Below are 11,322 nucleotides of genomic sequence, written 5' to 3'. Positions count from 1 at the left end.
TAGCTACAGGAAGTTGTATTGTTTGTGTTACGGAGAGAATGGCAGACCTACAGGGAAGACTGAGCCTCATGAGTACAAGTAACCCATAGCTATAGACCTTGGTGGACTAAAAGATACTTCAGACACAAACTCGACAGAGAAAACTTGGCACCAAGCAGCCCAACTGTCGGCTTAAATTAGTGCAGCTGGACCTTCATTTTGGGGCTGTATTAATCTATTTTGTAGTGTTTTACAATAGCTTGTTCTTTTCTGGGCAAGAAAGGTAAAATACTTGGACAAATTAATGCTTCAGAAAGAAGGAGGGGAACACACCTTTCCACAGTTTTGCTTTTACCAGCCTTATTGTACGAATTGTGATCACGTGAACTTCACAGTTGAGATCAAATGCTGTACCCTCTTTCAGTGCATGAATGCTAAGATGGCTGAAGCTGGGGGTAAGGTTTTTCTTGATGGTGTGATTTAGATAGCAAGTATATTTTTTCAGGTTGCTGGAGGTTAAAGAAAAAAAATCATTATCAAGCCTAGGTAATGGATGTGCAGGCAGGCTGCTACTTCTCAGAAAAGGGGGAAGAAGCAGGTGTGGAAAGAGAGAAGGAGCTTTTAAGCAGAATACTACTACATAGCTACATTTGAATATGGCAGATGTAAAGGCTTATTTTGTATACTCAGCAGTTAATGTTTTATGGGAGGATTACAGAATTAGACAAGAGTGAAGTTGATAGCTTGTTTATTTCCCATCTCACAAATGTATATGTAAACAGTCACACACAAAGGTACACAAGTCTGGGTTAAGTATCACAGGTATTTCATTTGCACAGGCTGTAAAACAAACAGGGAGCTGCTTTGGTAGCAAAGTTGTGCAAAAGAAAAGCTCGCTACGTGCAGAGAAGAGTGGCATAGTTGCAGGGAGGAAAATGGCAGGAACGTTACACAAAAAGAACAAGCAGCCTGTATTTTTCCTAAAACCACCAGCACTGCCAAAGCCAAGGGATTCTAGTAATGTACCTTGTTAAGGAAACCTGTGGGAGACATGGTGAGAAATGAGGTGTGGTGTGAGGTGTTAATCCCAAGGCAGGGCAAGCTGCGATTGCTGCGTGGCCGGGAAGGAGTGCCCTTTGGCCTCTCATGAGCCTGAAGCTATGCGGCTGTGAATATAAAGGCAAGTGAAATCCAGGTTGCTGCTGTTCTTGAGCATGCAGTAGGCCGTCCTCCGATACCCCACCCTGATCTGTGTAGCACTTGGCAGAAAACGCAGGGGTGTGTTCTGGCTTCTGATGTGTCGTATTTTTGACTGCATTCTTGCACTAGCTTAGCTCTGAAATGAGTTGTGTTGATTTGTCTCTGCTGAAGATTGATTCCCTCCCCGGCACTATCAAACTAAATGAACAACACTGCACCTTCAGGGGCTTCAAATTTTTTCAATTAATTTCTATCCATTACCAAAGCTCTTATTCTTTAACCCATTACTTACCTGAAGACCTGGTCCTACAGCTTTGCTTAGGCTGGGAGCTCTGGGGACAGGGACTTTCTACTGGTGGGCTGGTAGAGGACATCATACTTGAGACCTTACGATCATACCGATGTGGTACTGCTACTTGGCAATAGCAGCGGCAAGTCCTGCTAACTTTAGTAGAAAACTTGAGTAGCAGCAGGTGCAGGCTGAGGCTCCAGCAGTTGAATGAAGTGTAAACAGCTCCATTCTTAAAGCTTTAGCAATTACTGTAGTACCCTATGCACTGTCCAAACAGGTATTGCAATGCCATAATCTTCATTAGCAGGTACACGGCGAAACTTGACATGAGAATTGAAAACAGTTGTAGTAATAACAGTAAAATAAGAAATTAGCACTTGCTGGAAGCTGTACCACCTCACAGATGCTGACAAAGTTCTTAAGCTGTCTGGGTAGCAAGTGGTACAATACTTGTTTGAAAGACTGATATTTAAAAATCAGTGGTGAGATTGTTATATTTAATTCTGCTGTTACATGAAGCTATGCTTCCACTACAGTAAATCTGGAGGAGCACAGCCTGATATTTTGACATACGTTGCAAAAGATGGAAGGCCTTTTTATTAAGAAAAGCTAATGTCTGTCATTCTGGCATCCTGAGAAATGTAGCATTTTCAGCCTCATGCTGAGATTCTCTTGGAACGTCTGTTGCTCGTAGATGCCTCAACTTTCAGTTGTCCCGATCAATGACAGAGAGGCCTGGCTTTCTGATGTTTTCAGGAAGCTGTTTGGACACCCAGATGCAGGTGGTCTGCAGATCGTAGGCTTCTGGATGACAGACTGAAGTGCTGGTTTTGCGGAGCAATGTCCTGGACAGCTGGAACTACCTGTGGTGTATAGCAGCGAGGCAATAGGCCAGACAGGAACAGGATTCCTCCCCACCCTACAGCCTGCTGTTCCTCAGGTAACGGACAAAACGGAAAAGATCTTAAAGGCTGCTTCATGGGAACTTTCAGCTCCATGGGAGTTGATCTATTTGTTGTTTTGTTTTAGTACAAAGACAGTTTGTACTGCTTTTAATGCTATCAAAACTTGAAGCATAGGCATTTTTCTAGTGTGTACACCCACCTTTTCTGACTTGGTTATTCCAAACTAATAGTTCAAATTAGAGATTTTTTTTTTGTCAGAGCAGAAACTGGATTATTTAGCAGTCACTGATTCTTTTCATTTTATTGGTAGCTTCAGCAAATCATTCTTCTGATTGGTTCACGTGCTTTACGTAAGTCTGTATTTTACTTGTCCAAGTGAAATCCGGGCAGATTTTACTCATTAAGAACCATGGCTGTTTTTCAAAAGAAGCTTCCTAAATGGATAGCTACAGAAGGAGGGGAACAGATAGAGCCCAAACCCCTAAAAAATCCCCCCAAACCACCCCTGGATCAAGTCATCTTGTCCTCCTTATGTAACTCAATGCAGAAGTATTTTTCTGAGTAGTTAGGTAGGTTCTACCCTGAAATCCGGAATGATTGGTGCTGTTCAGACTCATGTCAGGAGCTTCAGTTTGTTCTGCATGAAAATCTGCATTTCTGGCCATGTAGAAGGTTCATCTCCAGAGAAGTGGGTACTGAAGTCTCAACGTCTCTGCTTATTCATGCTTCAAATGGACGACTCTTGTGAATCTGGTAAGATTGTGTTGTCCGGTAAGCCCGGAAAGCTTGACAGAAGCTGTGTTTGACCTGTTGTTCATATGCCAGAAAACCCCTTTATTACCAGTTTACATGACCTTGTGAACCTACGTAACGTGTACACGAACGCTTTCTGTCCTACACACGCATTCTCCCTGATACTTCTAATTGACAGCACAATGTGAGTAACTCCATTCAAAATCCAGATGCCAGGGTGAAGAGGAGGGAAATGCACTGTTGGTTAGTCTGTTACCACTGTCTAACATACGTACGTTTTACCATTTAATCAGTAACTTAGGAGATGAGATGACTTTTGAGTGTCTAATCATTTAAAACCAGGGGAGGTTACACATGATCTGATTACACAGTTTGTTCAGGAAATAATAGGTTTTGTGGTTAGAGATTCAGGAAGTAGTGCTGGGTAGAAAATAAAGGATGGCATTTCTTGATGAAATCCTCTTCAGATTTACAAAGTGGTCTATTGACATGCCGGTGCGTGGGTAGGTATATTGAGAAAAGTGAGTTTGATTCTTACCTGTTTATCAATGTCAGTTGCTGTAACTCCACCTACTGTGTTACAGGGTTTCCATCTCTTTCAGTGTGATCAGCTTTTATACCTGATTTCAGTCTTGCATAGGGGATCGGATCCTAGCTCCAAATGTTTCTTACAAGACTAGAATCCCAACTGAAGACACGTTTTAGGAAGAGTACCGATAGGCAGTCAAGTAGAGAATGTATTTCTCTCTACTAGAAATAAATAACTTTTCATCAGCTGGTATTCTGTTTGGCCAGAGGAGTCTGTTTTGGCACTTAGAAAGATTTCTATAGAAAGGTTCTCTCCATAAATCATTTGTGTGCACTGGTCAGATATGGAGTAAGTTCTGGAAGAGATGGTAAATAAGCTGATAATTTAAACAACTTGATGCATATTTACTGGTCAGAGTATTGCTACACAGATAACTAATAGTAGCCAATTCTTACATGTCTTTTAGCGAGGGGAGGGCAGGGGCATTTTTTATTACCCTTCAAAGCTGCTGTGCTTTAGGGTACTGTGCCACTGTCACCCCGTTTCATTCAGTAGAATAGGTCGGGATTTGTACCGGAGTGACTTCAATGTAGATGTAAAGCTGAGTGTATAAAGCAACATACAAATTAAAAACAGATCAGAAGTTGCAGCAAGGGAAACTTTGAATAGATGTAAGAACTTTTTTTCATAATGTGGACAGTGAGGTATTGAACAGGGACCCAAAGAGGTGTCAGGGGAATCTCCGTCCTTGAGCACACTCAGATAGCAACTGGACAAGACCATGAGCACCCTGATGCAGCTTCACGGTTGGTCTTGCGTTGAGGGTGTGAGCGTGTGTTGTGGGGGGCATTGTCCCTTCCAGCCTGTGGTCACTGCTCCAATCCAGCATTCCTCCCCCCACCTACTACAAAGCTGGTAAGCTCAGAAAACTGATCACTTCCGTGCCAACAGATTTTCTTCCTGGCCAATCAAAACAAACACGCCATGGATAAGGAAAGGAGAGTGCAGACACTTAGGGTAAACACAAAAGTGTTTACCCCTCTTACTGAGGGGTGCTGGCTGTGACTGTCTGACCCTGTTCTGGCTGTGGCAATGCAGCAAGGGTCATTCAGCCCTATGGATGCTGTGCTGTCCCACTGGCGTGTTGCTCTGCTTAGGGCGAGTGCAGAGCAGGCAGCACAGAGTCAGGCAGCAAGCATGGGGTTGTACCCCTGAAAGGCAGAAGGAGGGGGGTGGGTGTGTGCGTGTGCAAAGGCTTAAGCTTGTTGGGGTGAATGTTTGTTGTAAGAGGGCATTATGCTAATACTGGTGTAGCTGTGGGAACAGGGGGCCGCAGGTAAAGCCCCCAGCGTTGAGGAGCACCATTTGCTGTGTCTGGGTTAGCCCAGCAGAGCTGCTGCCCTCCCCCTGCCAGGGGGTCAGGGGCAGACTCTGTCTGCAGCCTATGGGACTTAGCAGAGGCTGTACTATGGACAGGCAGCTCTTCCTAGCATTTAGAGCGGGGGAGCAAATGTCCAAACCATGTAATGCTCATGGCATGCAGAGCACTCAGTAACCTGGCATGGGTCTGGGAGGTGTCACTGTTAATTTTGGTACTTGGCAAGAAGTGAGTAGTGGAGCCTGATCTCAGTGGCTTCTTACAGAGTCTAAATTACTCTTTATGTTTTTTCCTAGTCCCCCATCCCCCCCCCGCAGTATTGGCACACTGTCCTCTCAAGTGTAGAGAACAAATGTTCTGTTTCTTAGTTCAGGTTGAGAGGCCCAACTGTCAAAAGATCTTCATGTTGGCTGCTAAAGCTTAGGCTGCCACTATGCTCTGGACCATGAGGGGAGCTTAGCCAGGGCTCATGGAAGGCGGGGGGTGGGTTGAAGGGACAAGAGGGTGAGGACAGGCACTGCTGAGCGCTGTAGGGCTGATAACGCACAAATAAGGGCTGATTTTTTTTTTTTTAGTTGTTTTTTCCCTTTCCCGGTCTTAGTGAACTGCACTTGCTTGTGCAGTGTTTGAAGGCCATTCCTGCAATGTCCCACTGGCTTGTTTTCCCAACTGCTGCCTGCCATTAGAGATGCACTTTTTTTTGACAAATGACAGACCAGACCTGTAAATGTTTATGCTGGTTCAGGTCACTGTGAGGCAGACAGACAGCATCTCCAGCCTCTGCTTCCAGTTTGGTAAGCCCCATTTTCCTCTGTTGTATGGGGTGATGGGGGGGGGCGGGGAAGTGCTAAACCTTCCATGGGCAGACATCTCTTGCGCTTCTGCATGAGAGGGAGCTTTTTGGGGTTTTTAGTCACCACTGTCTGTAGGACTGTATTGAATGGTGATGTCACACCTGGTTCTGCCTAGGAGACAGGCATGGAGTTGTGTTTTCCCAAGAAGAAGGGCAAGGGAGCAGGCTGCAGGTGGGGCAGGTGGGTTGTCTTTCAAGTATGTTTCTTACTTCTCGGCCTTTGCTGTTCCTCTTTAATTCCATATTGCTCAAAGTGGGCTTGAGCATCCCCTGCAGCTTCTTTGATGTTTCCTAGACATGTTTTCCATTTAAGTAACTAACTAGCAGGAATTTGGGAGCTGGTGACTTGCTAAGCTTGATCAGTGTTCTAAGTGACCGGCACATCTCCGATACGGTCTCTGCTTCACCAGCCTTCCATCTGAAGGGTGGCTTTGTTGAGGGTAACCTTCTGGCATGGTTTCTACTGATTAGTGCTCAGTGGTCTAGTGATGAGTGGTCAGGTTTTCTTAAGCTGCAAGAGCAGGATCTCTACAGTGACTTTGAAGAGAAACAAGTTCACACAGATAGACATGCTGGAGACAAACACAGACTGAGAGTCACTTTTACAAGTTTCTTTATGAAATTAAATGTTGCCCCTGGTCTGGGGGGGAGATATAGTGCAAGAATAACTTTGTACATGCTACTGAATTCAGATATCCCTGGATGACCAGACTTTGGTCAGCTACAGCATCAACAAACACTGGACTTCTGAGCTCTGCAGACAGTTAGTGCTCATTCACACTAGCATCATGTTGGAAGGGGCAGGTGTCTTCCTTCCAATGTCACAGGATGTCTCCTAAGCTAGGGAACTCAGTCAGTATGGCTTCTAACTCTCGCTATGGTAAGGCAAATCTTTCCTTTTGCTAACCAAGGTTTAGATGAATTCTTTTTGGCCACAGTTTGAAACTTGGGTACTTAAAGTGGGGCTCTTAGTGCCAAATTTAGGCCTTTTTAAAGTGTCTTTCCATTTTTTTTAAAGGTGTCAAAAACCTGTAATAATACCCCTTGAATTGAGGGTCTGTGGGAGTTTGCATAACAACCATGGTTTTAGTCTTTCAGAGTTGAACTGTAGACTCTGACTTCCGGGAGCTAGGTTTGCAAATATTGACCTTTCTTAAAAAAACAAACAAAAACCAGACAAAACAGGCATCAAGTTAACAACATCTGACAAGAACAATTACAGACTTACAAAATACACAGTTCTGATTTTTACCATAAATAAACACATTACAAACAATGAGCATTTTCATTGGCCAGGAAATATGGCAGACTGATGGAGAGACGAGAATCTAAGGAATTGAGTACGGTATTGATTAGGCACATTTTTCTAACTTACGTAACTCAAACCCACTAGAGAGATTCTTGAACTTTACTCATGCTGCAGGTTGATTGGCACAGTTTAATGTACTACATAGTTCATCAGTGGTGTTGAACTAAAGGAAGGAAAAAGGTCACAGTGCAATACTCACTGTTGTCTTGTCTGAGTGCCTGCAAAGGCTAACTGGATTAGTTAGAAGTGTGTAGGAGGATCATGTCTCTGAGAAACGTGGGGAGCGGGGGTGGGCAGAGAGCAGAAGGGTTTATCCCTCCATGGGAAACGTATAATGTCAGTGACTCTGAACTGTTGTTCTGAGCATATCAGTGGACACAGAGCTGGCAGGTGTTATCAGCTGCCATCCCCTCTCTGACAGCTGCCAGACAGCAGTAGTGTTCACAGCAGGAAGGAGTGAGTCAAAGTACAGCTGACAGGCAAAATCTTTTCAGACAAAACGTGTCAGGCTCCCTCCTGTGATCTCTTCCTGGAAGTTTGCCTCTTGGGGGCTGTGCAAGGCTGGCTCGATGGGACTGGCACAAATGCACACATGTGTGCAAGCACACACGCAGTGTCTCACCTCAGAGCCAGTGCGGTCAGTCGGTCTGCAAAATAAATAGGGAAGGCAGGAGCCACATGTGCCATCCTCTGTAAACAAAGGATTGGAAGAACCTGTGCTCCACCTCCCAGGACTGACGGATAAAGTGCTTTCTCAGAAGGGGTTCAGGCACAAACACGGTGCTGCCCTTATTTCCGGAAGGGCGTCAGCCTGCTGATGTTCTGCCAGAAGTTCGAGGGCTTGCGCTTGGGCTCTGCCAGCATGAAGACTTGCTGCTGAGGGAGTGTAGTAGGCAGGGTGGGATGCTTTTGACGCATCAGAAAGTCATAGTATGGCCTGGTGACAGCTGTGAGGAGGAGGAGATGGGGAAGCATGTTAGTTGAGCACAGCTCCCTTCCCCACCCCCTGTCCAGTCCCTGTTAAAGCTGCAGGGGAGTGAATTGGGTTTGTCTTAGTATTACTGTTAGTTTCAGCACTGCTTTTGAGGATTAAAGTTGATGCTGTGGAAGTCCCAGAAATGTGAAGCATAACTGACACCTGTTCTGTCACCACTGCAGCAGGGCTAAATAGCTGTAGCTTATCATTAGTGGCCAACTTAACTGGTGACTTTGGTTGTTTTGGGAGAAGCAGCTGATGTGCATGTGCCTCTGTTGCCTGTTACAACTTCCTGCACTGGATTTCTGAGTCGTAATAGCCAGTACCTAGGCTGCAGACAGGGCTGGCTTGTGGGGTCTCCTCTAGTGCTTCACCCCTAGGGCTTTGCTCTGTTAGAGAGGTCTGGCCTCCTTCCAAACTTCCCTCTGTTTGCAGCCAGATCTTACTTCTGACTTGTTTTGAAATTTAGCCAAGCTTTCTTACTGGAGATTTGGCTAGGATTTAACTGCTGGCTGGTACCGCCAAGAGGAAGTGGTTGCCTCTCTGTGGGTCCAGAGGAAAGCAAGTGACATCTCTTCCTCTGGCTATAAAGAGGGGTGGTGACATCACAAAGTCGGGTAGTGGGAATCTTCAGCTGCCAGTGCTGTGGGCACAGGAACCTTCCTTTCTGTTGCTTGAGTTCACGCTCCCCTGGCTGCTGCTAAATCTTCCTTGTCTCTTAAAGTTTTAACAAACAGCTTGTGTCAATGAGCCCAGTACCTACCCATGGCATTCTGCCAAAATCACAGGTTTCAAAGCATCTTCCACAGGCACAACTGCCCAGGCAGGAATAGTCCCTGCTGCAGTGACCTTTATGGACCCTCTTTGCGTTGTAGAATCATAGAATCATTTAGGATGGAAAAGACCTTTAAGATCATCGAGTCCAGTTCCCCCATTGGGGGGATTACTGCAAAACTTCATCTTGTCTTTTCACAAAGGGAATGCCATACTGCTTGGAGAGCCTGGCTTCTAGGGCAAGGCTGTGAACTAGCTTTTGAATAGAAGCTGCCTGCTTGTACGTAACTGATTTCTGGCACAGCGCTCAGCGATGAGGTGCAAAGCAGCTCTCCTGTAGTTAGGAATAGTTTCCTGACTCCAGCTGTCTGAATCTGCCAGGAACGATTCTGCAGATTGTCACATCAGAGCTCACCATCTGGCCTTCTCAAGAGTTTGTTAATGCCACTTCACTGAAACTATTCCCATATAGTAAATGTACAACCACCCCCCACCCCCAGTTTTAGCAGCATTTGTATGTTCAGTGTGACTCACCCTTCGGCTTCCCAGTATGGTGCTGCTTGCTGGCATTCAGCATTGCCTGCTTTTTCTGCACCTCTGTGATTGAAAAACCTTGAAGATAAAATAGTTTGTCAGCAGCAGGTCGTCATTTTGTATCTCGTGGGAAGACACTGGCATAGACAGTAAGGGAAATACAGGGGTAGGAAAACCTGAGGTGAGAGGTCACAAGCTAAAATTACTCCCAAAGCTGGAAGGGGCATGTACTGCCCCCTGCTCCAGCCTGTGCTGTACTGCACAACTCTCCCTGCCTCTCATGCAAGGTTTACTGCCTGCGCTTCACCCCATGCTTTACTGGGTGAAGAAGCCAGTCCAGACCAGTTGTGGTTCAAATCTCATTGGATCACACGTGTCAGAATTAAGCAGCATTTGGACAAGACAATGAAAACCCTCGACTGAACATGTTTTGTATAGATATTGCCAAGTTGGGCGCTCACACTATGCTGCAAAATAATGGAAGCTGTATGTAATGTATTGACTATTTTGTCAGCCCTGCCTGAACTCATTAAAGACATGTCAGCCTCCCTGAGGACATACTGCAGTGTCTGCTTACAGTGGTTTGTTTTTTTGTTTTTTTTTTTAAATTGCACAGGTTCATTCAAAATGTGCAGTTCAGCAGCCCAGAGCTGGACTGGAGCATGGACTGGCTTCCCCCCTTTCACTCCTATGCATTGGCTGGTGGTTAAAAAAAAGAAGAAAACAAACAAACAAAAAAACCCCCACAAAAAACCACTGCCTCACAGCATTGCTCTTTCCATACCCGTCTCCTGGTCGAGCTGAACCTGTCTCCTTTCATTCTCAAATGCCTTCAGCCAGCGCTGTTTCTGCTCAGGCTTTTTTGCACAGAATAAGTGGACTTCCTCTGTGCCTCGGCAGTGCAACTTAAATGCATTTTTCACGCTGATATTGAAGTCCTTGTCCTTCCCATCTTCTACATCCAGTATTTCCATATCATCCATGTTGATCCTACTCTTATAATACAAGATGTCCCGGCGCAGAAGGTCCTGTAAGAGAGATCGCACAGACTCATACAGACATTACTGTTCCTGTCCTGTCCCTTCCTTAAACATTTATTTTCTTTGAGATGATGGAGTAATTTAATCTTCTTGGCAGTCATTACAGTCCTGTAAGAAAAAATTTGATACTGGATTTGAATCTATGGAATTGCAGAGTGCTAAGCTCCTGTTGACGCTGTTAGCAGTGAGGGGAATCGTGTGGTTTCTTAAGAGTGGTGGGGTCAGGATAGGCTGCCATCTACCGTTGTGGGACATCAGCTGCCCTGAAGAGCTCTGAATGAGAAGCAAGCTTGTGTTCTTACACGTGATCCCAAATCCTCATTAAGCCAGTGTCAGAAAATAGTATTTGAATCCTACTGTCCCAGTTAGAAAGCCAAAAAAATGCTAATTAGCTTTAGGTTTTTTTGTATTGACAATGAAAAGTAAATTTGAGAGCAGTGATAAAACAGCGAGGGTCTCATGCCTAAGTTACCTGGAGCTACCTGTATGCCATGGAGAACGCAAAAAAAATGTGTTCAGTTCTGAAATTCCAATGGAAGATACTTTCCATTTGCTCTATGAAGGAAGATCTCTTTTATTACTTAGGTTACGAAAAATAGCATGGGCTGTACTTACAGACTTACATATGGTGTTAATATGGTCTTACTGACTGTCAAGGCCCACAGCTCTTTGTCAAAGCTGCAGTTACCTTCTGAATATGATATTAATCTCAAGTGGCAGTACAGTTGAAAAAAAAACCCAACCTATTTAAAATAAAATGGGTGACAATGCTCATACTTGAGTTGTATAAAACAAACCCA

The 11,322-nt window shown here is 44.9% G+C and overlaps 1 protein-coding gene across 2 annotated transcripts in view; it reads right to left on the bottom strand.

The window, feature by feature from the left end:
* Positions 1 to 6,485: 6,485 nt before the first annotated feature.
* ARHGEF4 (Rho guanine nucleotide exchange factor 4) overlaps positions 6,486 to 11,322 on the bottom strand; it is a 178,854-nt gene continuing 174,017 nt past the window's right edge. For both annotated transcript variants that reach the window (XM_076341624.1, XM_076341625.1), the window contains 3 exons: positions 10,267 to 10,510; positions 9,483 to 9,560; positions 6,486 to 8,145 (listed from right to left, as the gene is read on the bottom strand). In XM_076341624.1, coding sequence (XP_076197739.1) covers positions 7,988 to 8,145; positions 9,483 to 9,560; positions 10,267 to 10,510 — 480 coding nt within the window. In that variant the 3' untranslated portion in view covers positions 6,486 to 7,987. The remainder of the gene's footprint in view (positions 8,146 to 9,482; positions 9,561 to 10,266; positions 10,511 to 11,322) is intronic.

This window comes from Aptenodytes patagonicus, chromosome 6 (assembly GCF_965638725.1).
Source record: "Aptenodytes patagonicus chromosome 6, bAptPat1.pri.cur, whole genome shotgun sequence".
Lineage (NCBI taxonomy): Eukaryota > Metazoa > Chordata > Aves > Sphenisciformes > Spheniscidae > Aptenodytes > Aptenodytes patagonicus.
The sequence above is the reverse complement of the archived record's forward strand: the minus strand, read 5'-3'. Positions and strand labels throughout refer to the sequence as shown.